This window comes from Moschus berezovskii, chromosome 1, assembly GCF_049115385.1.
Source record: "Moschus berezovskii isolate FMDL1 chromosome 1, NW_MosBer_1.0, whole genome shotgun sequence".
NCBI classification, from domain to species: Eukaryota; Metazoa; Chordata; class Mammalia; order Artiodactyla; family Moschidae; genus Moschus; species Moschus berezovskii.
This window is the reverse complement of record NC_142460.1, coordinates 93027708-93049312: the sequence shown is the minus strand read 5'-3', so window position 1 is coordinate 93049312 and position 21605 is coordinate 93027708. Positions and strand designations below refer to the sequence as shown.

Here is a 21605-nt window from a genome sequence, read left to right as displayed (position 1 = left end):
CATTCTAAAGGACATCAGTCCTGGGTGTTCATTGGAAGGACTGATGCTAAAGCTCCAATACTTTGGCCACCTCATGCAAAGAGTTGACTCACTGGAAAAGACTCTGATGCTGGGAGGGACTGGGGGCAGGAGGAGAAGGGGATGAGAGAATGAGATGGCTGGATGGCATCACTGACTCGATGGAGGTGGGTTTGAGTGAACTTCGGGAGTTGGTGATGGGCAGGGAGGCCTGGCGTGCTGTGATTCATGTGGTCAGAAAGAGTCAGACACGACTGAGCGACTGAACTGAACTGAATTATTTATATGTCCTTTATATCCCAATTCACGCTTCATATCCTAATACATGTCCTTTAAAATCTAGAAGCATTCACTGTAGCACTTAAAATCCTAGTTGTAGACTGGATGATATAGAAGTAAGTATTCTAATGGACATTTTATAGAAGGATGAATGGACTTTTCTTAACTGTTTTTGTGAGTATTTTAGTGATTCCTTGAGTTAAAACAATTACAAGACTATTTTAAACTAGATTCTTAGCAACTATTTCTCAAGCCTTCTTTGCTTTCTGATATTCAGATAATGTTCTACTCTAGAAGAATCTTCCACTAGTTTACATGGAACAAACCACTTCTGCAAAGTTTCTGTATCCATAAACCTGGGAGATAAGGTGGTCAGGTTTAAACAGGACAGACAACTGGTCCTTTCTGGCTCAAAAATTCTGAGTATCTAAAACAAGGAATCATATTTAAAATACAGTATTAAATGAGACCAAATTTAATTTTTCTTAAAAAGAAACTTAATTATAAAGCAATTTTAAAATAAAAATTACAAAGTACAGATAAAGATACACTTCAGTTTATCTTTCCAGATCTTTTTCTTCTTTAATCTATTAATTTTCACACACACAACCTTATTACATACAATTAAGAATGATATGTGTGGTCAATGATATTACTGATATCAATTATTTGTTGTCTTCCCTATAAGAGGGAGGCTCAAACGGTAAAGAATCTGCCTACAGTGCAGGAGACCCAGGTTCGATCCCTGGGTCAGGAAGATACCCTAGAAAAGGGAATGGCAACCCACTCCAGTATTCTTGCTGGTGAATCCCATGGACAGAGGAGCCTGGAAGGCTACAGTCCATGGGGTCGCAGAAAGTCAGACACAGACATGACTGAGCAACTAACGCTTTCAGTTTCGTATAAGAACTACCTATTGCCATGTGGCTTCACTGCCCCTCCCAGGGGGAGAAATGTAGTCACATGATTTGCTTTAACCTATGCATGGTAAAGAGAAGTGAATTTATGTCATGACCAAGCTGAAGCTTCAAGAACCATCATGTAGCTCTAAGACTGACATATCTCAAGATGGTGCTGCCCCTTCAGTTTGAATCCCATTAATGGGATAAAGATGAAAAAACATAGCACCATCTCTTAGATGCAGGGAAAGCATTTGGTAAAACTCAACATCCATCTATAATTAAAAGCTCTCAGCAAACCACAAATAGGAGGTATCTTCCTTAACTTGATAAAGAGTATCTATAAAAAAACTACAAATGACATCATAAATAGCAGTGAAAAACTGAATTCTTTCCTCCTAATATTAAGAACAAGGCAAAGGTGTCTTCCCTCATTACTTTTATTCAACAATGTACTGGAAGTCCTAGCCAGTGCAATCAAGCAAGAAAAAGATGCCATACAGTTTGGAAAGGAAGAAATAAAACAGTCACTACCTGTTGACATGATCGTTTATGAAAATCTCATAGAATCTACAAAAATCTCCTAGAATCAGTGAGTTTGACAAGTCATAGGATACAAGGTAAATATAGAGAAATCAACTGTGTTTCTCTATACCAACTGAAAATAATTGAAAGATAACATTTTAGAAATTCTGTTTATAGCAGTTTCAGAAACATGAAATACCTATGGATACATTTAGGTGCAAGATCTGTACACTAAGATTTAAAAAATATTGCTGAGAAAAATTAAAGATCCAAATAAATGGAAAATATACCATGTTCATAGACTGAGAGACAATACTGTTAACGCCTCCATTCTCTCTAAATGAACATACAGATTAAACACAATCCCAATCATAACCCAGCAAATTGTTTTTAAAAGTAGAGATTGACAAACTGATTCTGAAATTTCGAAAAGAATGCAAAAGGACCTAAGATTGCCAAAGCTATCTGAAAAAGAAGGCTAAACCTGGCCACTCACACTGATTTTAAGACAAACTATAAAGACAGTGATCAAGACAGTGTGGTATTAGCATAAGAACAAAGAAATCAGTGCAAAAGAACATAAAGTCCGGAAATAGACCCATACATATAAGGTTAATTAACTTTCTACAAAGATGCCAAAGCAATTAAAGTGGGAAAGAGAAGTCTTTTCAGGAAATGCCACTGAAACAACTGGATATGTATATGGAGGGGGGAACAAAACCTCGATCCCTATCTTATGATTACACAAAAACTGAGTTGCACCACAGATGTAAATGCAAAACCTAAAGCTATAAAGCTGTTAGAAGAAAATATATGAGGCAAATATTTCTTAGGCTGGATATTGAAAGCAAGACTATAAAAGAAAAGAGTATGATAAATTAGATTTCATCAAAATAAAAATCTCTAGTCATCAAAACACATGTTAGAGAAAGAAGGAGAAAAGTTAAGAGACTGAGACAAAACAATAAAAAATACAGATCTGACAGACGACTTCTACCCAGAACTCAAGAACTTCTTTATAATACTTTTCATTCTTATCATTCACTCATTTTTCTATTGAGTTGGTGAGGTTGTTTTCTTACTGATATGTAGAAGCACTTATATATTTAAAAAATAGTTCTTGATATTTGATATAAATATACATTTGATATCAAATATTTGACATAAATATATTTTTCCCAGTTTACTGAATTTATCTTTTTATATAGTTGAATTCATTTTTCTTTTATATCATCAGAGTATTAAGTTGTACACAGAATGGACTCCGCTGCTTTGAGATTAACTTTTTAAAATTCTGCTGTGGGAGCATGGGAAGATGGCGGAGGAATAGGACGGGGTGACCACTTTCTCCCCCACAAAATCAGCAAAAGAACATTTGAACGCTGAGTAAATCCCACAAAACAACTTCTGAACCGGCAGAGGACATCAGGCACTCAGAAAAGCAGCCCACAGTCCTCAAAAGGAGGTAGGAAATAGAATAAAAGATAAAAAGAGAGACAAAAGAGGGAGGGACAGAGCTCCATCCTGGGAAGGGAGGCTTAAAAAAAAAAAAGAAGTTTCCAAACACCTGCAAACACTGGCGAGTGGAACCTCAGAGGGCCGCATAACTGGGAGACAAAAGAAATAAATAATTAAAACTTACATACTAAGTGCCCAGAGAAATCTCTCAGCGGAGAAGCGGCACGGACGCCCCCCGCCCCCCACTAGCAGGCGGAGGCTGGCAGGGAGGCGCTGGCGGCAGCGCTCAGAGGGAGAACTGGGCTTGAACGCCCCAGGGCAAACTGAGGGCATGAACTTAAAATATCGAAGCAGAAGCTGCAGCTAAAAGGCGAAAAGGCTAGGAAAAGCCTGTGAAAAGCCCCAACCCAGGACTCCGCCAGCCCCACCCACAGAACAGGGCGCTGAGCAGAGCAAGCCGGCAGCGGGCGGCCCATCCCCCAGGCCCCGCCAAAGCAGGCGGGGAGGGCAGCCAGCGACGGGGCAGGGGCAGCCCCGGCCCCAGAGAGGCTTCCCGTGCCAAGCTGTAGGCAGGCTTCCTTGCTGCCCAGGATTTCTTGGGTTCGGGCCGGTGGATATCCGCCTGAGAAACTGCGCTGGTTGTACTCCCAGAAAACCGAGCGGCAGGGACCGGGAAGGCGATAAGTCGCAGTGACTGTGCTCGCCAAACGCCTGGTCACCTGAGCTGCTAGGACAGGGGAAGGCAGAAAACGCAGGCCCAGCCAAGTCTGCGCCTTTGTGGAGGACCCAAGGACCTGAACCTGAGCCTCTCAGACCTGGGAAGTGCATGCAACCCAGCGCCAGCCACGGACAGCTCCTGGCAGAGCAACCTAGAGCCTAAGCAGCATAAACAGGGAAAGCACACATGCCTCGAGTGGGAGCATTCCCAGTGTAGCCGCGACACTGCGAGCACTCCCTACAGACACCAGGGATATTTGTTAGCTGCGTTCCTCCCTCCCCACAGCAGGACTGAACAGGTGAGCCGGGGGGAAGAAAAAAAAAAGTGTCCACCACCGCATCCTGGTGTCAGGACGGGAATTAGACACTGAGAAGACCAGAAAACAGAAGAGCTTTTTCAACAGAAGGAACTGCCTTGGAAGTAACAGAGGTAGAAGCCTTGAGCCTACTGCAAGAATAAGACTGAAAAACAGAGGCAGAGGCTTAAGTCCAAATCCTGAGAACACCAGAGGTCTCCTGTTCCAGAGAACATTAATTGATAGGTACTCTTCAAATGCCTCCATACATACACTGAAACCAGGCATCACCCAAGGGTCAACAAGTTTCAGTGAAAGACATATTACACAAACTATCCAGCAACACAGGAGAATAGCACTGAGCTTCAATATACAGGCTGCCCAAAGCCATTCCAAACCCACTGACATCTCAAACTCATTACTGGACACTTCATTGCACTCCAGAGAGAAGAAATCCAGCTCCACCCACCAGAACATCGACACAAGCTTCCCAAACCAGGGAAACTTGACAAGTCACCCATCCAACCCCACACACAACAAGGTAACTACATAATAAAGAGAACTCCACAAACTGCCAGAAGATGGAAAGGCCACCCCAAACACAGCAATATAAGCAAGATGAAGAGGCAGAGAAATACCCAGCAAGTAAAGGAACAGGATAAATGCCCACCAACACAAACAAAAGAGGAAGATACAGGGAACCTACCCGATAAAGAATTTCGAATTTTAATTGTGAAAATGATTCAAAATCTGGAAAGCAAAATGGAGTTACAGATAAATAAAGTGGAGAAAAGGACTGAGAAGATGCAAGAAATGTTTAATAAAGAATTAGAGGAAATAAAAAAGAGTCAATATACAATGAATAATGCAATAGATGAGATCAGAAACACTCTGGAGGGAACAAACAGTAGAATAACGGAGGCAGAAGACAGGATAAGCGAGCTAGAAGATAGAATTGTAGAAATAAATGAAACAGAGATGGAAAAAGAAAAAAGAATTAAAAGAAATGAGGACAATATTAGAGACATATGGGACAATATTAAACGTCCCAACATTCGAATCATAGGAGTCCCAGAAGAAGAAGACAAAAAGAAAGACCATGAGAGAATACTTGAGGAGATAATAGCTGAAAACTTCCCTAAAATAGGGAGGGAAATAATCACCAAGTCCAAGAAACACAGAGAGTCCCCAACGGGATAAACCCAAGGCAAAATACTCCAAGGCACATATTAATCAAATTAACAAAGATCAAACACAAAGAACAAATATTAAAAGCAGCAAGTGAAAAAAAACAAATAACACACAAGGGGATCCCCATAAGGATAACAGCTGATCTTTCAGCAGAAACTCTTCAGGCCAGGAGGGAATGGCAAGACATACTTAAAGTGATGAAAGAAAGTAACCTACAGCCCAGATTACTATACCCAGCAAGGACCTCATTCAAATATGAAGGAGAAATCAAAAGCTTTACAGACAAGCAAAAGCTGAGAGAATTCAGCATCACCAAACCAGCTCTCCAACAAATACTAAAGGATCTTCTCTAAACACGAAACACAGAAAGGGTATATAAACTCGAACCCAAAACAATAAAGAAAATGGCAACGGGATCATACTTATCAATAATTACCATAAATGTAAATGGGTTCAATGCCCCAACCAAAAGACAAAGGCTGGCTGAATGGATACAAAAACAAGACCCCCATATACGTTGTCTACAAGAGACACACCTCAAAACGAGGGACACATACAGACTGAAAGTGAAGGGCTGGAAAAAGATATTCCATGCAAATAGAGACCAAAAGAAAGCAGGAGCAGCAATACTCATATCAGATAAAATAGATTTTAAAACAAAGGCTGTGAAAAGTGACAAAGAAGGAAACTACATAATGATCAAAGGATCAATCCAAGAAGAAAATGTAACAATTATAAATATTTATGCACCCAACATAGGAGCACAGCAATATGTAAGACAATTACTAACAAGTATGAAAGGGGAAATTAACAATAACACAGTAATAGTGGGAGACTTTAATACCCCACTTACATCTATGGATAGATCAACTAAACAGAAAATTAACAAGAAAACACAAACTTTAAATGATACAATAGACCAGTTAGACCTAATAGATCTCTATAGGGCATTTCACCCCAAAACAATGAATTTCATCTTTTTCTCAAGCACACACGGAACCTTTTCCAGGATAGATCACATCCTGGGCCATAAATCTAGCCTTGGTAAATTCAAAATAACTGAAATCATTCCAAGCACCTTTTCTGACCACAATGCAGTAAGATTAGATCTCAATTACAGGAGAAAAACTATTAAAAATGCCAACATATGGAGGCTGAACAACACGCTGCTGAATAATGAACAAATCATAGAAGAAATCAAAAGAGAAATCAAAAGAGAAATCAAAATATGCATAGAAATGAATGAAAATGAAAACACAACAACCCCAAACCTCTGGGACACTGTAAAAGCACTGCTAAGGGTGAAGTTCATAGCAATACAGGCACACCTCAAGAAACAAGAAAAAAGTCAACTAAATAACCTAACTCTACATCTAAAGAAACTAGAAAAGGAAGAAATGAAGAACCCCAGGGTTAGTAGAAGGAAAGAAATCGTAAAAATTAGGGCAGAAATAAATGCAAAAGAAACAAAAGAGACCATAGCAAAAATCAACAAAGCCAAAAGCTGGTTCTTTGAGAAGGTAAATAAAATTGACAAACCACTAGCCAGACTCATCAAGAAACAAAGGGAGAAGAACCAAATCAATAAAATTAGAAATGAAAATGGAGAGATCACAACCGACAACACAGAAATACAAAGGATTATTAGAGAATACTATCAGCAATTATATGGCAATAAAATGAACAACTTGGAAGAAATGGACAAATTCCTAGAAAAGTACACTTTGCCAAAACTGAACCAGGAAGAAATAGAAAATCTGAATAGACCCATCACAAGCATGGAACTAGAGGAAGTAATCAGAAATCTTCCAGCAAACAAAAGCCCAGGTCCAGACGGCTTCACAGCTGAATTCTACCAAAAATTTAGAGCAGAACTAACACCTATTCTACTCAAACTCTTCCAGAAAATTGCTAAGGAAGGGAAACTTCCAAACTCATTCTATGAGGCCACCATCACCCTAATCCCAAAACCTGGTAAAGATCCCACAAAAAAAGAAAACTACAGGCCAATATCACTGATGAACATAGATGCAAAAATCCTTAACAAAATTCTAGCAATCAGAATCCAACAACACATTAAGAAGATCATACATCATGACCAAGTGGGCTTTATCCCAGGAATGCAAGGATTCTTCAATATCCGCAAATCAATCAACGTAATACACCACATTAACAAACTGAAAAATAAAAATCATATGATTATCTCAATAGATGCAGAGAAAGCCTTCAACAAAATACAATATCCATTTATGATAAAAACCCTCCAGAAAGTGGGAATAGAAGGGACATATCTCAACATAATAAAAGCTATATATGACAAACCCACAGCAAATATTATCCTCAATGGTGAAAAACTGAAAGCATTTCCCTTAAAGTCAGGAACAAGACAAGGGTGCCCACTCTCACCACTACTATTCAACATAGTTCTGGAAGTTTTGGCCACAGCAATCAGAGCAGAAAAAGACATAAAAGGAATACAAATTGGAAAAGAAGAAGTAAAACTTTCACTATTCGCTGATGACATGATCCTCTACACAAAAAACCCTAAACACTCTACCAGAAAACTACTAGAGCTAATCAATGAATACAGTAAAGTTGCAGGATATAAAATCAACACACAGAAATCCCTTGCATTCCTATACACTAGTAATGAGAAAATAGAGAAATTAAGGAAACTATTCCATTCACTGTTGCAACGAAAAGAATTAAATACTTAGGAATATATCTACCTAAGGAAACAAAACACTTGTACATAGAAAACTATAAAACACTAGTGAAAGTAATCAAAGAGGACACTAATAGATGGAGAAATATACCGTGTTCGTGGATTGGAAGAATAAATATTGTAAAAATGAGTATACTATCCAAAGTAATTTATACATTCAATGCAATCCCTATCAAGCTACCAACGATATTTTTCACAGAACTAGAACAAATAATCTCACAATTTGTATGGAAATACAAAAAACGTCGAATAGCCAAAGCAATCTTGAAGAATAATGGAACTAGAGGAGTTAACCTGCTGGACTTCAGGCTCTACTACAAAGCCACAGTCATCAAGACAGTACTGGCATAAAGACAGAAATATAGATCAATGGAACAAAATAGAAAGCCCAGAGATAAATCCACGCACCTATGGACACCTTATCTTTGACAAAGGAGGCAAGAATGTACAATGGAGAAAAGACAGTCTCTTTAACAAGTGGTGCTGGGAAAACTGGTCAGCCACGTGTAAATGAGTGAAACTAGAACACTTCCTAACACCATACACCAAAATAAACTCAAAATAGATTAGAGAGCTAAATGTAAGACCAGATTCTATAAAACTCCTAGAGGAGAACGTAGGCAAAACACTCTCCGACATAAATCACAGCAGGATCCTCCAAGACCCACCTCCCAGAATATTAGAAATAAAAGCAAAAATAAACAAATGGGACCTAATTAAAATCAAAAGCTTCTGCAGAGCAAAGGAAACTATAAGTAAGGTGAAAAGACAGCCTTCAGAATGGGAGAAAATAATAGCAAATGAAGCAACTGATAAAGGATTAATCTCTAAAATATACAAGCAGCTCCTGCAGCTCAATTCCAGAAAAATAAGTGACCCAATAAAAAAATGGGCCAAAGAACTAAACAGACATTTCTCCAAAGAAGACATAAGGATGGCTAACAAAAACATGAAAAAATGCTCAACATCCCTCATAATCAGAGAAATGCAAATCAAAACCACAATGAGATACCATTTCACACCAGTCAGAATGGCTGCTATCCAAAAGTCTACATGCTGGAGAGGGTGTGGAGAAAAGGGAACCCTCTTACACTGTTGGTGGGAATGCAAACTAGTACAGCCACTATGGAGAACAGTGTGGAGATTCCTCAAAAAACTGGAAATAGAACTGCCATATGATCCAGCAATTGCACTCCTGGGCATACACACTGAGGAAATCAGAATTGAAAGAGACACGTGAACTCCAATGTTCATTGCAGCATCGTTTATAATAGCCAGGACATGGAAGCAACCTAGATGTCCATCTGTAGATGAATGGATAAGAAAGCTTTGGTACATATGCACAATGGAGTATTTTTCAGCCATCAAAAAGAATGCATTTGAATCAGTTTTAATGAGGTGGATGAAATTGGAGCCTATTATACAAAGTGAAGTAAGCCAGAAAGAAAAACATCAATACAGTATACTAACGCATATATATGGAATTTAGAAAGATGGTAACCTTAACCCTGTATATGAGACTGCAAAAGAGACATAGGTGTATAGAACAGTCTTTGGGACTCTGTAGGAGAGAGTGAAGGTGGGATGATTGGGGAGAACGGCATTGTAGCATGTATATTATCATATGTGAAATGAATCACCAGTCCACGTTTGATGCATGATACAGGATGCTTGGGGCTGGTGCACGGGGATGACCTGGAGGGAGGATATGGGGAAGAGGGAGGTAGGAGGGGGATTCAAGAAAGGGAACACATGTACACCCGGGGCGGATTCGTGTCAATGTATGGCAAAACCAACCAATATATTAATGTAAGGTAATTGGCCTCCAATAAAATAAATTTTAAAAAAAATTCTGCTGTGGATTTTCTTTGTCCTTTCACTCTTTCACTATTTGTTGCATTCCAAATTCTTGGTTATTCCATAATTTTTTTAATGTAATCAAACTTAGTAAGCACTTAATTCTTCTATTTTTCCTTTTTTCTTTAATAATAATGGCATTTATGACTATTACTTTTTTTCTCAAAAGAGAGTTCATTTTATTCCATAGCAGCTGCTAAGACTGTGTTCCCTTTTCTGTCTTTGTATATAGTCTATTTTCTTTTAGACCCAAGGGTTTTATCAAGTAATATGCATATGTGTGAAAATTTTAAGTATTTTTTTAGACATCTTTTATTATTTATTTTTAATATGATTGAACTGTGGTTAAGGAATAGTATATGTAATAATTTAGGCCAAGTGCATGATTAATTTTTACAAATGTCCTTGGATATAAGACTAAATGTATAGTCTCTTAATTGAGGGGTATAAAAATCGAGTATAAATCCATTAAACCAAAAGCACTGGTTGTATTTTTTATATATGATCTTATTTTTTATCTGCTAGATTTGCCCAACTACTCTCAATATCACTACTGACCAGTCTCCTTGCTTTTGTAATCACTGTTGTATCTCCTATGTACTAAAATGTTATCAGTGTACTTTTCAGCCTAAATTCTACCTCATCTGCTGTTAATACTACCGTTCCTCACTTTTGCTTGCCACTGCCACTCCTTTCTTTTGGTTTGCATTTGCCTAGTACCTGTCACTTTACTTTCAAGCTTTTTCATATTATTTCATGTTTGTTTCTTAAACACACATATAGTTGGATTTTCTGATTTAATCCAATCTGAGAGGGTCCACAGGATGGAACAATTTATTCTATTTAATGAAATGACACTGAATTATACTTGACTTTATTCCTTCAATTTCATGTTGTTTATTATTCAGAAATTTTTCCATGCTAGATACAAGACATACCTTGTTTTACAATACTGTGCAGATACTGCATATTTTGTAAATTAAAGATTTATGGCAACCCTGCTTAGATAACGCCTATTGGCACCATTTTCCCAATATTTGTTTACTTCATGTCTCTTTGCCACATTCTGGTAATTCTTGCAATATTTCACATTTTTATTATATTCATTATAGTTATTCGTGATCAGTGACCTTTGATATTACTGCTCTAACTCACTCAGGCTCAGGGGATGGTTAACAATTTTTTTTTTTTTTAGCAAAAAGGTACTTTTAATTAAGGTATGCACATTATTTTTTTTATACATAATACTATTACAAACATAAGGGACTACTGTGTAAAATAACTTTTATATGCACTGGGAAAACAAAAAATCTGGTGACTCACTTTTTTGCAATATTCACTTTATTGCTGTGGTCTGGAACCAAACCAACAATACCGTCGAGATATACCTGTCTAACCTTTCTCTCCTGAGAAGGCAATGGCAAGCCACTCCAGTACTATTGCCTAGAAAATCCCATGGACGGAGGAGCCTGGTAGGCTGCAGTCCATGGGGTCGCTAAGGGTTGGACACCACTGAGCGACTTCACTTTCAATTTTCACTTTCACACATTGGAGAAGGAAATGGCAACCCACTCCAGTGTTCTTGCCTGGAGAATCCCAGGGACGGGGGAGCCTGGTGGGCTTCTGTCTATGGGGTCACACAGAGTCGGACACGACTGAAGTGACTTAGCAGCAGCAGCAGCAGCAACCTTTCTCTCGGAGAAGGCAATGGCAAGCCACTCCAGTACTATTGCCTAGAAAATTCCATGGATGGAGGAGCCTGGTAGGCTGCAGTCCGTGGGGTCGCTAAGGGTCGGACACGACTGAGCGACTTCACTTTCACTTTTCACTTTCACACACTGGAGAAGGAAATGGCAACCCACTCTAGTGTTCTTGCTGGAGAATTCCAGGGAAGGGGGAGCCTGGTGGGCTTCCAAATATGGGGTCACACAGAGTCGGACACGACTGAAGTGACTTAGCAGCAGCAGCAGCAGCAACCTTTCTCTACCCCGTACTACATATGATCATCTTTCCTCAGCTATGTCACTTCTCCTGGTTAAGTAGCATCCTATTATATGGATGTATATACCACTGGAAAAGACTCTGATGCTGGGAAAGGTTGGGGGCGGGAGGAGAAGGGGACAACAGAAAATGAGATGGCTGGATGGCATCACCGACTCTGTGGACATGAGTTTGAGTGAACTCCGGGAGTTGGTAATGGACAGGGAGGCCTGGCTTGCTGTGATTCACGGGGTCGCGGAGAGTCGGACACGACTGAGCGACTGAACTGAACTGATATACATATCTTTATTTATATAGATTTTATATTTACTTTTATCTATTTGGCTGCACCAGGTCTTAATTGTGGCACTCGCAATCTCTGTTGCAGCATGTGGGATGGATCTAGTTCCCTGACAGGGATCAAATCCAGACCCTGCACTGGGAGCCCAGAGTCTTAGCCACTGGATCACCAAGGAAGTCTCAGACATGTATTTTTCATTTGACCAATCCCCTACTAATTAGCTGTCCTCAATTTTTCTAATATAAACACCACCACAGCCCATCTAGAGGCACAAGTTACATACTCAGAGGTCATCTTTCACAATTCTTCTTCTTCATCCCCCATAACCTACTCATCACCAAGTCCTGTTAATTTACTTCCTACGTCACAGTCGTATTTGTGTACAACTCCCATCTCTTCTACTATTGTAATTTAAAGTACAGTTAATCTGCAGTGGCCTCCTACTCACATCAACTTTGCTCCCACATTCATCCCTCTTCAGTGCCACTAGAGCAAAATACAAATTGGATGTCGTCACCTAAAACCCTTCAATAGATTCTTACACATTCAGGATAAAATTTAAAACGCAGACCACAAGGCCCTGCATCTCTGAATCAGATTCACTTCATGCCAGTCTCTTCTTTGGTCTCTACATTCCGGCTATTCTTTCTTCTCCCATGCTTCTACCAGCATAATATAAAAATGATGACCACTTAATGTGTGTTTATCGTGTGCTTAGTGATTTACATGCATTCTCATTTAATTCTCACAAGATAAATATAACTGACATTCCCATTTTTTAGATGAGAAAACTGAAGCTTAAGGGAATTAAGTAATTTGCCTAAGGTCTTATAACTAGTTAAGTGGCTGAACCAGGATATGAACCCAGGTCTAAATCCTGAGTTCATTATTTCCCCAGGTGTGCACTCTTCAATTTAGTTTATCTTGGCACTACTGATGATTCCTTGCACAAAAAACCTACCTAGCAATGTTCAATCAGCTGTTTGTACTTTGCAAAACTAATTTACATCCACAACTTCATAAGACTTAATATCAAAAATAGAACATAAATAGGCTTTTAAAATAATCTTTCTGACATAGTCAATGAATAAAGAGAGAAATTAAGATCGGAAAGAACCTTAGGGATTGTTTTATCATTTTGTTTTTATAAATAAGCAATCTGAAGCCCAAAATAACCATCTTATCTAAATTGCACAGCCAGCTAATAACAGTGTCAGAACATTTAACTTCCAGTCCAGTGCTTTCTGTTATAGCAGATTCCAATCAACTGGATAGATTCAGAAACTTTACTAGTGTCTTGTCTTTCAAACAAAAAAATTTAGAAGAAATAATAAAAAGCAACTTTAAGTTAATGGGTCTGTTTCTACTATATATCATATTGGTGTAAAGATAGCTTCATCTGCATTTCAAATTTAGAATAAAAAAGAAATAAAGCAAATACCTTTTTAGTCCATCTTTTTACTCCATTATATCCTTTGGTAACCAGCTGTCTATGAAAAAAGCTGTTGAAGAAGTGAACCTAGAAAGATATCAAGTATAAGCACTCAAGATTATATTAGGCTGTGTCAGGACTTAAATTCACAACAAAAGGGAAATTTAAAAATCCCTGAATGTAAGATAGACCAAAAAATGAGGAAAAGTTTTTTCTTAAAAATAATGACCAAAAATACATTCCAACAGTTCACAGAAGACTATTTTAAATTTTCATTAGAATGACCTTACAGATGTGGTCTATTATCAGAACTGGACTGGGGCAGTAAACAGATGACCTGAATCCAATCAAGTAAAGAAACAATCTGATAAATCTTGTCAAATCAGGTGATAAAGCTGAAAAAGGCTATGAAAGAATAAGGTAACAGTTACCTTGAACTCAAGGGATGGGAAGTACAAAACTAATCCCATCTGAGGAGTGTAGATTTGGAGACTCCTATATCCTTGCCTGGAAAATCTCATGGACAGAGGAGCCTAGTGGTCTGCAGTCCTTGGGGTCGCAAAGAGTCGGGCATGATTGAGTGACTAACACTTACTTATAATAACTATAAAAAGGTCACTGCTAACACTGAAAAATACTCTAGTCATATGGCACATCATGTTCTGCATCCTTGGCCTTTTCAAAATTCTGGCTTATAAATGAGTATCAGCTCACCAGAGAGAGTAAACATACTATGGTCTTCAAGGGTTTACTCAGTAACTTTGACTCATTTGAGATGATAAAACTGCTCCCGTTAGTGCTGAGGTTCTCAGGATGTGGCCATCAGAACAGCAGTGCAAGTATCACCTGGGAACTTGTCACAATACAAATTCTCAGGCCTCACTCCAGATTTAATAAAGCGGAAACTATGAGAGTGGGCTCAGCAATCTGGTATCTGAGGATTCTGATGCACATTTGTTTTGAGAACCGTGGAGCTTTCAGTTCAGTTCAGTTCCGTTCAGTCGCTCAGTCGTGTCCGACTCTTTGCAACCCCATGAATCACAGCACGCCAGGCCTCCCTGCCCATCACCAACTCCCGGAGTTCACTCAAACTCACGTCCATTGGGTTGGTGATGCCATCCAGCCATCTCATTCTCTGTCGTCCCCTTCTCCTCCCACCCCCAATCCCTCCCAGCATCAGAGTCTTTTCCAGTGAGTCAACTCTTCGCATGAGGTGGCCAAAGTATTGGAGTTTCAGCTTTAGCATCAGTCCTTCCAATGAACACCCAGACTGATCTCCTTTAGGATGGATTGGTTGGACCTCCTTGCAGTCCAAGGGACTCTCAAGAGTGTTCTCCAACACCACAGTCCAAAAGCATCAATTCTTCGGCGATCAGCTTTCTTCACAGTCCAACTCTCACATCCATACACGACCACGGGAAAAACCATAGCCTTGACTAGATGGACCTTGGTTGGCAAAGCAATGTCTCTGCTTTTTAATGTGCTATCTAGGTTGGTCATAACTTTCCTTCCAAGGAGTAAGCTTTTAATTTCACGGCTGCAATCAGCATCTGCAGTGATTTTGGAGCCCCAAAAAATAAAGTCTGACACTGTCTCCACTGTTTCCCCATCTATTTCCCATGAAGTGATGGGACCAGATGCCATGATCTTTGTTTTCTGAATGTTGAGTTTTAAGCCAACTTTTTCACTCTCCTCTTTCAATTTCATCAAGAGGCTCTTCACTTTCTGCTATAAAGGGTGGTGTCATCTGCATATCTGAGGTTATTGATATTTCTCCCGGCAATCTAGATTCCAGCTTGTGCTTCTTCCAGCCCAGGGTTCCTCATGATGTACTCTGCATATAAGTTAAATCAGCAGGGTGACAATATACAGCTTTGACATACTCCTTTCCCGATTTGGAACCAGTCTGTTGTTCCATGTCTGGTTCGGTTCTAACTGATGCTTTTTGACCTGCATACAGATGTTTCAGGAGGCAGGTAAGGTGGTCTGATATTCCCATCCCTTTAAGAATTTTCCAAGTTTGTTGTGATCCACACAGTCAAAGGCTTTAGCATAGTCAATAAAGCAGAAGTAGACGTTTTTCTGGAATTCTCTTGCTTTTTGATCATCCAGAGGATGTTGGCAATGTGATCTCTCGTTCTTCTGCCTTTTCTAAATCCAGCTTGAATGTCTGGAAGTTCATGTACTGTTGAAGCCTGGCTTGAAGAATTTGAGGCATTACTTTGCTAGCATGTGAGATGAGTGCAATTGTTGGGTAGTTTGAACATTCTTTAGCATTGCCTTTCTTTGGGACTGAAATGAAAACTGACCTTTTCCAGTCCTGTGGCCACTGCCGAGTTTTCCAAATTTACTGTCATATTGAGTGCAGCACTTTCACAGCATCATCTTTTAGGATTTGAAATTGAAGTTCAGCTGGAATTCCATCACCTCCACTAGCTTTGTTGTAGTGATGCTTTCCTAAGGCCCACTTCACTTCACATTCCAGGATGTCTGGCCCAAAGTGAGTGATCACACCATCATGATTATCTGGGTCATGAAGGTCTTTTTTGTATCGTTCTTCTGTGTATTCTTGCCACTTATTCTTAATATCTTCTGCTTCTGTTAGGTCTATACAATTTCTGTCCTTTATTGTGCCCATCTTTGCATGAAATGTTCCCTTGGTATCTCTAATTTTCTTGAAGAGATCTCTAGTTTTCCCATTCTATTTTTCACCCACTATTTCATTGCACTGATCTCTGAGGAAGGCTTTCTTATCTCTCCTTGGAAGAGAGATAAGAATTCTCTCTCTTGGAGAGAGAATTGGAACTCTACGTTCAACTCTTAAGAACTCTGCATTCAAATAGTTGTATCTTTCTTCTTCTCCTTTGCGTTTAGCTCTTCTTCTTTTTTCAGCTATTTGTAAGGCCTCCTGAGACAGCCATTTTGCCTTTTTACATTTCTTTTTCTTGGGGACGCTCTTGATCACTGCCTCCTGTATAATGTCACGAACTTCTGTCCATAGTTCTTCAGGCACTCCATCAGATCTAATTCTTTGAATCTACTTGTTACTTTCACTGTATAATCATAAAAGATTTGATTTAGGTCATACCTGAATGGTCTAGTGGTTTTCCCTACTTTCTTCAAAAATTTGCATTTCTAGTAAATTTCTACGTGATGCTGATGCTGCTGGTTTGACGATCATACCTTGAGAACCACTTTCAGTTGTGTCTTTTTTATACCATGAAGGTTTAGAATTAAATGTAGTTGTAATAAAGGGAAATTATAGTTTTGAAATGAATACTTTTGTTAAAAATCATCTGTATGTTTACACTTTAAGAGAATTTGACAAAATAGAGAATTTGACAGATTAGCTTCATGATTCCAATTTAAAATGTTTAATAAATTTAAGTGGAAAGTTATGACATTTTGTCTCTATTAATAAAGTGTTGGAATCTGAGATTCCTTATATTTACCTGTTTAAATTATTAGACTTATGAAAGTTTATAAAATACTTAAAAAGGTTTTGCTTTATTGGAAAGGTTTTGCCTGCTGAAATTAATCAGGTAATGGGTATTCAGAAACAAAATATATTAAATTTAAAAAAATAGCTTTGTGATATGTAACTAAGCTCCTGAGGGAATTTTAGATTTTAATGGGAGTTCAGTTCAGTTCAGTCGCTCAGTCATGTCCGACTCTTTGCAACCCCATGAATCACAGCACGCCAGGCCTCCCTGTCCATCACCAACTCCTGGAGTTCACTCAAACTCATGTCCATTGAGTCGGTGATGCCATCCAGCCATCTCATTCTCTGTCGTCCCCTTCTCCTCCCACCCCCCAACCTTTCCCAGCATCAGTCTTTTCCAGTGAGTCAACTCGTCGCATGAGGTGGCCAAAGTATTGCAGTTTCAGCTTCACCATCAGTCCTTCCAATGAACACCCAGGACTGATCTCCTTTAGAATGGACTGGTTGGATCTCCTTGCAGTACAAGGGACTCTCAAGAGTCTTCTCCAGCACCACAGTTCAAGAGCATCAATTCTTCAGCGATCAGCTTTCTTCACAGTCCAACTCTCACATCCATACATGACCACTGGAAAAACCATAGCCTTGACTAGACGGACCTTTGTTGGCAAAGTAATGTCTCTGCTTTAGTTTGTATTTAAACTGAGTATCAAAGATTAATCCAATAAAAAGTGAAGATGAACACACTTTACTACATTTTTAAAGAGAATAAGACATTAAGTTAAATTCTTTAAGTTAAATTTAAAAGCTTAAAGCAAACAGTCTTTTTTGTGCATGTTAAAAAAAAAAGCCTCCCCAAGATATCAAAAACACACCCACTCTGAAATAAATAAGCAGGAAAACACATGACTTTATGCTCACATTATTTTATAGAACTTATGCCCAATTCTAGCACATGATCAAGACAAACATTTTTTAAAAAATCTAAGAAATATCAAATAATTAAACAAAATTTTTTAAAAAAGAAAAAGCTTCTTTCTTTAATACATAGGACCCTTTCTCCTGTAGAAAATGTTTTCACTTACTTTGTCTGGGACTGCATCCATTATCAGCTCACCATACATATTTATGACCTATAAAAAGTCAATATAAAACCCATTAACCCGACATACAATTCAGAACAACCACTCAGAAGGAATAACATAGCTACTGCTAATACTAATCAAACCTTTCTAATACTAGGTGAGTGAGCAGTCACTTCAGTTAGGAATGAAGAATACTTGACTTCAAAAGATAATTGTGAGGCCAACCCAGAGGTTGCATTTTACATTTCATTGTCCAACATCCTCTGCAACTTTTCCATGGTGAGAATATACAATATACTCACCTGGTCATTCAGCCAATTCTGACCATCCAGAGTTGCTAGATCATCCATATCCAGCATGTGCTTATTGTAGAAGATGCGGAAGTTGCATTTTTGATGTCTGGCCCGATAATTTGTTATTTCCCTATTGATAAACGGTTTTCTGAAACAGAAATATTTTGAAAGTAAAACAACAACAATGTAAGTTTAAGTCAGTTTATTGTTAAGTATCAGGTTTTCTTTTTTTTTTAATTAAAAGTCCTATAAGCCAATAATTTTCTTTTCAAGGGCTTAACTTAAGCATCATTGACAAACCTATTAGAAAAGTCTTCATTAAAGACATCTTTTAATCTTCCAAGGACATCTTTTTCACTGAGTGGGACCAAACTGCCATACTTCTTCATAACCTCATCTAGGAATCCTTAAATAAAGGAAGAAAGAAAAGTTAAGATGGAAGAAGCCGTTTGCAGCAAAGCCATTGTCCCAATACTTAACCTATACCCAACATATAACATACGTTTAATTACTAAATGTATTATACTAAAATCTTTTAAAAGGTAAGGATCATTTTGCATTGGATTGCTAGAAAGAGAATAGCTAGCTGAAATTAAAGATGGATATTTTTCAGTAGCTTAACCTTGGAGAAGAATCCTGTCTCCTAAAGGTAAAATCTACAGGGTCTAATCACCTGGTTAAATGTATCTATCACATTTGGTAACTGAAATTATCTTTTTAAAAATCACTATTAGGGAATTGTTGAGATCACTGTCAGCTGTATTTACTATTTGATAAAGGTATGAAATTTCACATCTCAACAGCGGACAAATTCTAAGGCATTTTTAATATCATACAATTTGATAGTTATTATACTTATGATACTGCATAGCCGTATGAGTTGAGCTTAACTGGATAATAGCTGGTGAGGCACGTTTTAAAAGAGGAAACAGAATTAAAAGGATGACTTCTTAGCCAGAATACAGGCTAGTCTTTACATCAATTTAAGTAACATGTATATGCATTTTAATGGCTTCCAAGAAGATCTACTGAAGAAATATACCTAAAAATATCTTAGGAAATAAGACCAGGATATTATTTCTAAGTAACTTCAAAGAAGCTGAGGGAAGGCTTAGAGGTTAAGAGCAGATATGACAGGCTATTCATTGATGCTCAGTGGGGAAGAGCAACAGTCTGCTGACCATCAGTCTGACAGTTAAGTCCACTGTGTTTAGAAAGAAAAAACGAGGACTGTTAGCTACTTATTTTACCCAGTCCTCTTTCTGACTTCAAGAAGGGCCTCTGTTAAGGGTCAATATAAAATGGGCAGGAATGATCACAAGAAAGTCTGTTCTAGGCAAGGAGTGTTTTGTATGGGGCAGGACCAGACAAAGGTGTGGAAAACTTACTTTCCTCCTTTTACTCTCCCACCAGAGGCTCCCAATTTGAAAGGCTTAAGACAAGAGTATAGTAAGAAGAGTTGCTTGCCTATGTCTGGTTCTGGTCTAGGATTTAGCCACACAGAAGAGAAAGGGAGTTCCATTTTCCAGTTTAGTTAGAGGAGGAAATGAAAATTTGGGATTTCTAAACTAGGAATTCATTCAGCCTTAAGTTTGTCAATAAGATCTAGTAGGCAACATACGTATACACTATGTGCAGTGCTCAGCCGTGTCCAACTGTTTGCAACCCCAAGGATTGCAGCCTGCCCAGCTTCTCTGTCCATGGGGATTCGCTAGGCAAAAATACTGGAATGGGTTGCCATCCCCTCCTCCAGGGGATCTTCCCTACCCAGGGATTAAATGGGATCAAACCCAGGTCTCCCGCTTTGCAGGCGGATTCTTTACCAAATGAGCTACCAGGGAAGCCTGGTGAGCTTGCCTATCAGTTCAGTTCAGTTGCTCAGTCATGTCTGACTCTTATAGTGTTTACTGTATCTTATAGTTGTCTAAGCACAATCTTGTCTCTACATGGGAGAATGGACACAAACAGAAGATAAAAATTCCCAATATTTGAGAAATTGCATTTAAGGAACAAATTTTATACAAAAATATTGCCCCCAGTAACAAAAAATTAAACTTTTGGCCCAACAACCTTAACTGAGACTCTTCAAGTAAGAAAACAATCTTCTCTACCAAATGAATATGGACCCAATCCCAAACTTGTAACAAGAGGTGTCCTCATTAACAATGTCATTTCTGGATGACAGTGTTTAGGGGATTTTAAGTTATGTTTTCTTTTATCCATATTTTTTTTTCACTTTCAGATGATAAACAAGGATTCATAATGCACTGCTGCTGCTGCTGCTAAGTCACTTCAGTCGTGTCCGACTCTGTGTGACCCCATAGACGGAAGCCCACCAGGCTCCCCCTTCCCTGGGATTCTCCAGGCAAGAATACTGGAGTGGGTTGCCACTGGTTCTTCAAGGAGAGCCCTAATAACAATGACTCACTGATGCACACCATTATCTCACTGGCACAAGAAATATAAAGAACAGTCAAAAAACACTTAAAAGTCAAGCACTGCTGCTGCTGCTGCTAAGTCGCTTCAGTCATATCTGACTCTGTGCGACCCCACAGATGGCCTCTCACCAGGCTCCCCGGCTCCCCTGTCCCTGGGATTCTCCAGGCAAGAACACTGGAGTGGGTTGCCATTTCCTTCTCCAATGCATGAAAGTGAAAAGTGAAAGTGAAGTCGCTCAGTCATGTCCGACTCTTAGCGACCTCATGAACTGCTGCCTACCAGCCTCCTCCATCCATAGGATTTTCCAGGCAAGAGTACTGGAGTGGGGTGCCATTGCCTTTTCCAAAGCCAAGCACTAGAATATCTCATTTCATCCTTATAACTATCCTATGCATTAGATAGCATCCCTACTTTTAAAATGGAGACAGGAGGCTTGCTGCTGCTGCTGCTAAGTCACTTCAGTCATGTCTGACTCTGTGCGACCCCACAGATGGCAGCCCACTAGGCTTCCCCATCCCTGGGATTCTCTAGGCAAGAACACTGGAGTGGGTTGCCATTTCCTTCTCCAATGTATGCAAGTGAAAAGTGAAAGTGAAGTCGTGTCTGACTCTTATTGACCCCATGGACTGCAGCCTACCAGGCTGCTCTGTCCATGGGATTTCCCAGGCAAG

General features: G+C 39.0%; 1 protein-coding gene across 5 annotated transcripts in view; it reads right to left on the bottom strand.

The window, feature by feature from the left end:
* The window catches only part of SENP5 (SUMO specific peptidase 5), a 62356-nt gene that overhangs the window by 14531 nt on the left and 26220 nt on the right, over positions 1–21605 (bottom strand). For 4 of the 5 annotated variants that reach the window (XR_008683132.2, XM_055405329.2, XM_055405440.2 and 1 more), the window contains exons 3-6: positions 18796–18901; positions 18505–18643; positions 18203–18250; positions 13688–13765 (exon numbers count right to left, since the gene is read on the bottom strand). Coding sequence is in view for 4 of the 5 variants with exons in the window: in XM_055405329.2 (XP_055261304.2) it covers positions 13688–13765; positions 18203–18250; positions 18505–18643; positions 18796–18901 (371 nt within the window). In the remaining variant the exon portion in view is untranslated. The remainder of the gene's footprint in view (positions 1–13687; positions 13766–18202; positions 18251–18504; positions 18644–18795; positions 18902–21605) is intronic. The other variant, XM_088837937.1, reaches the window with a different exon arrangement.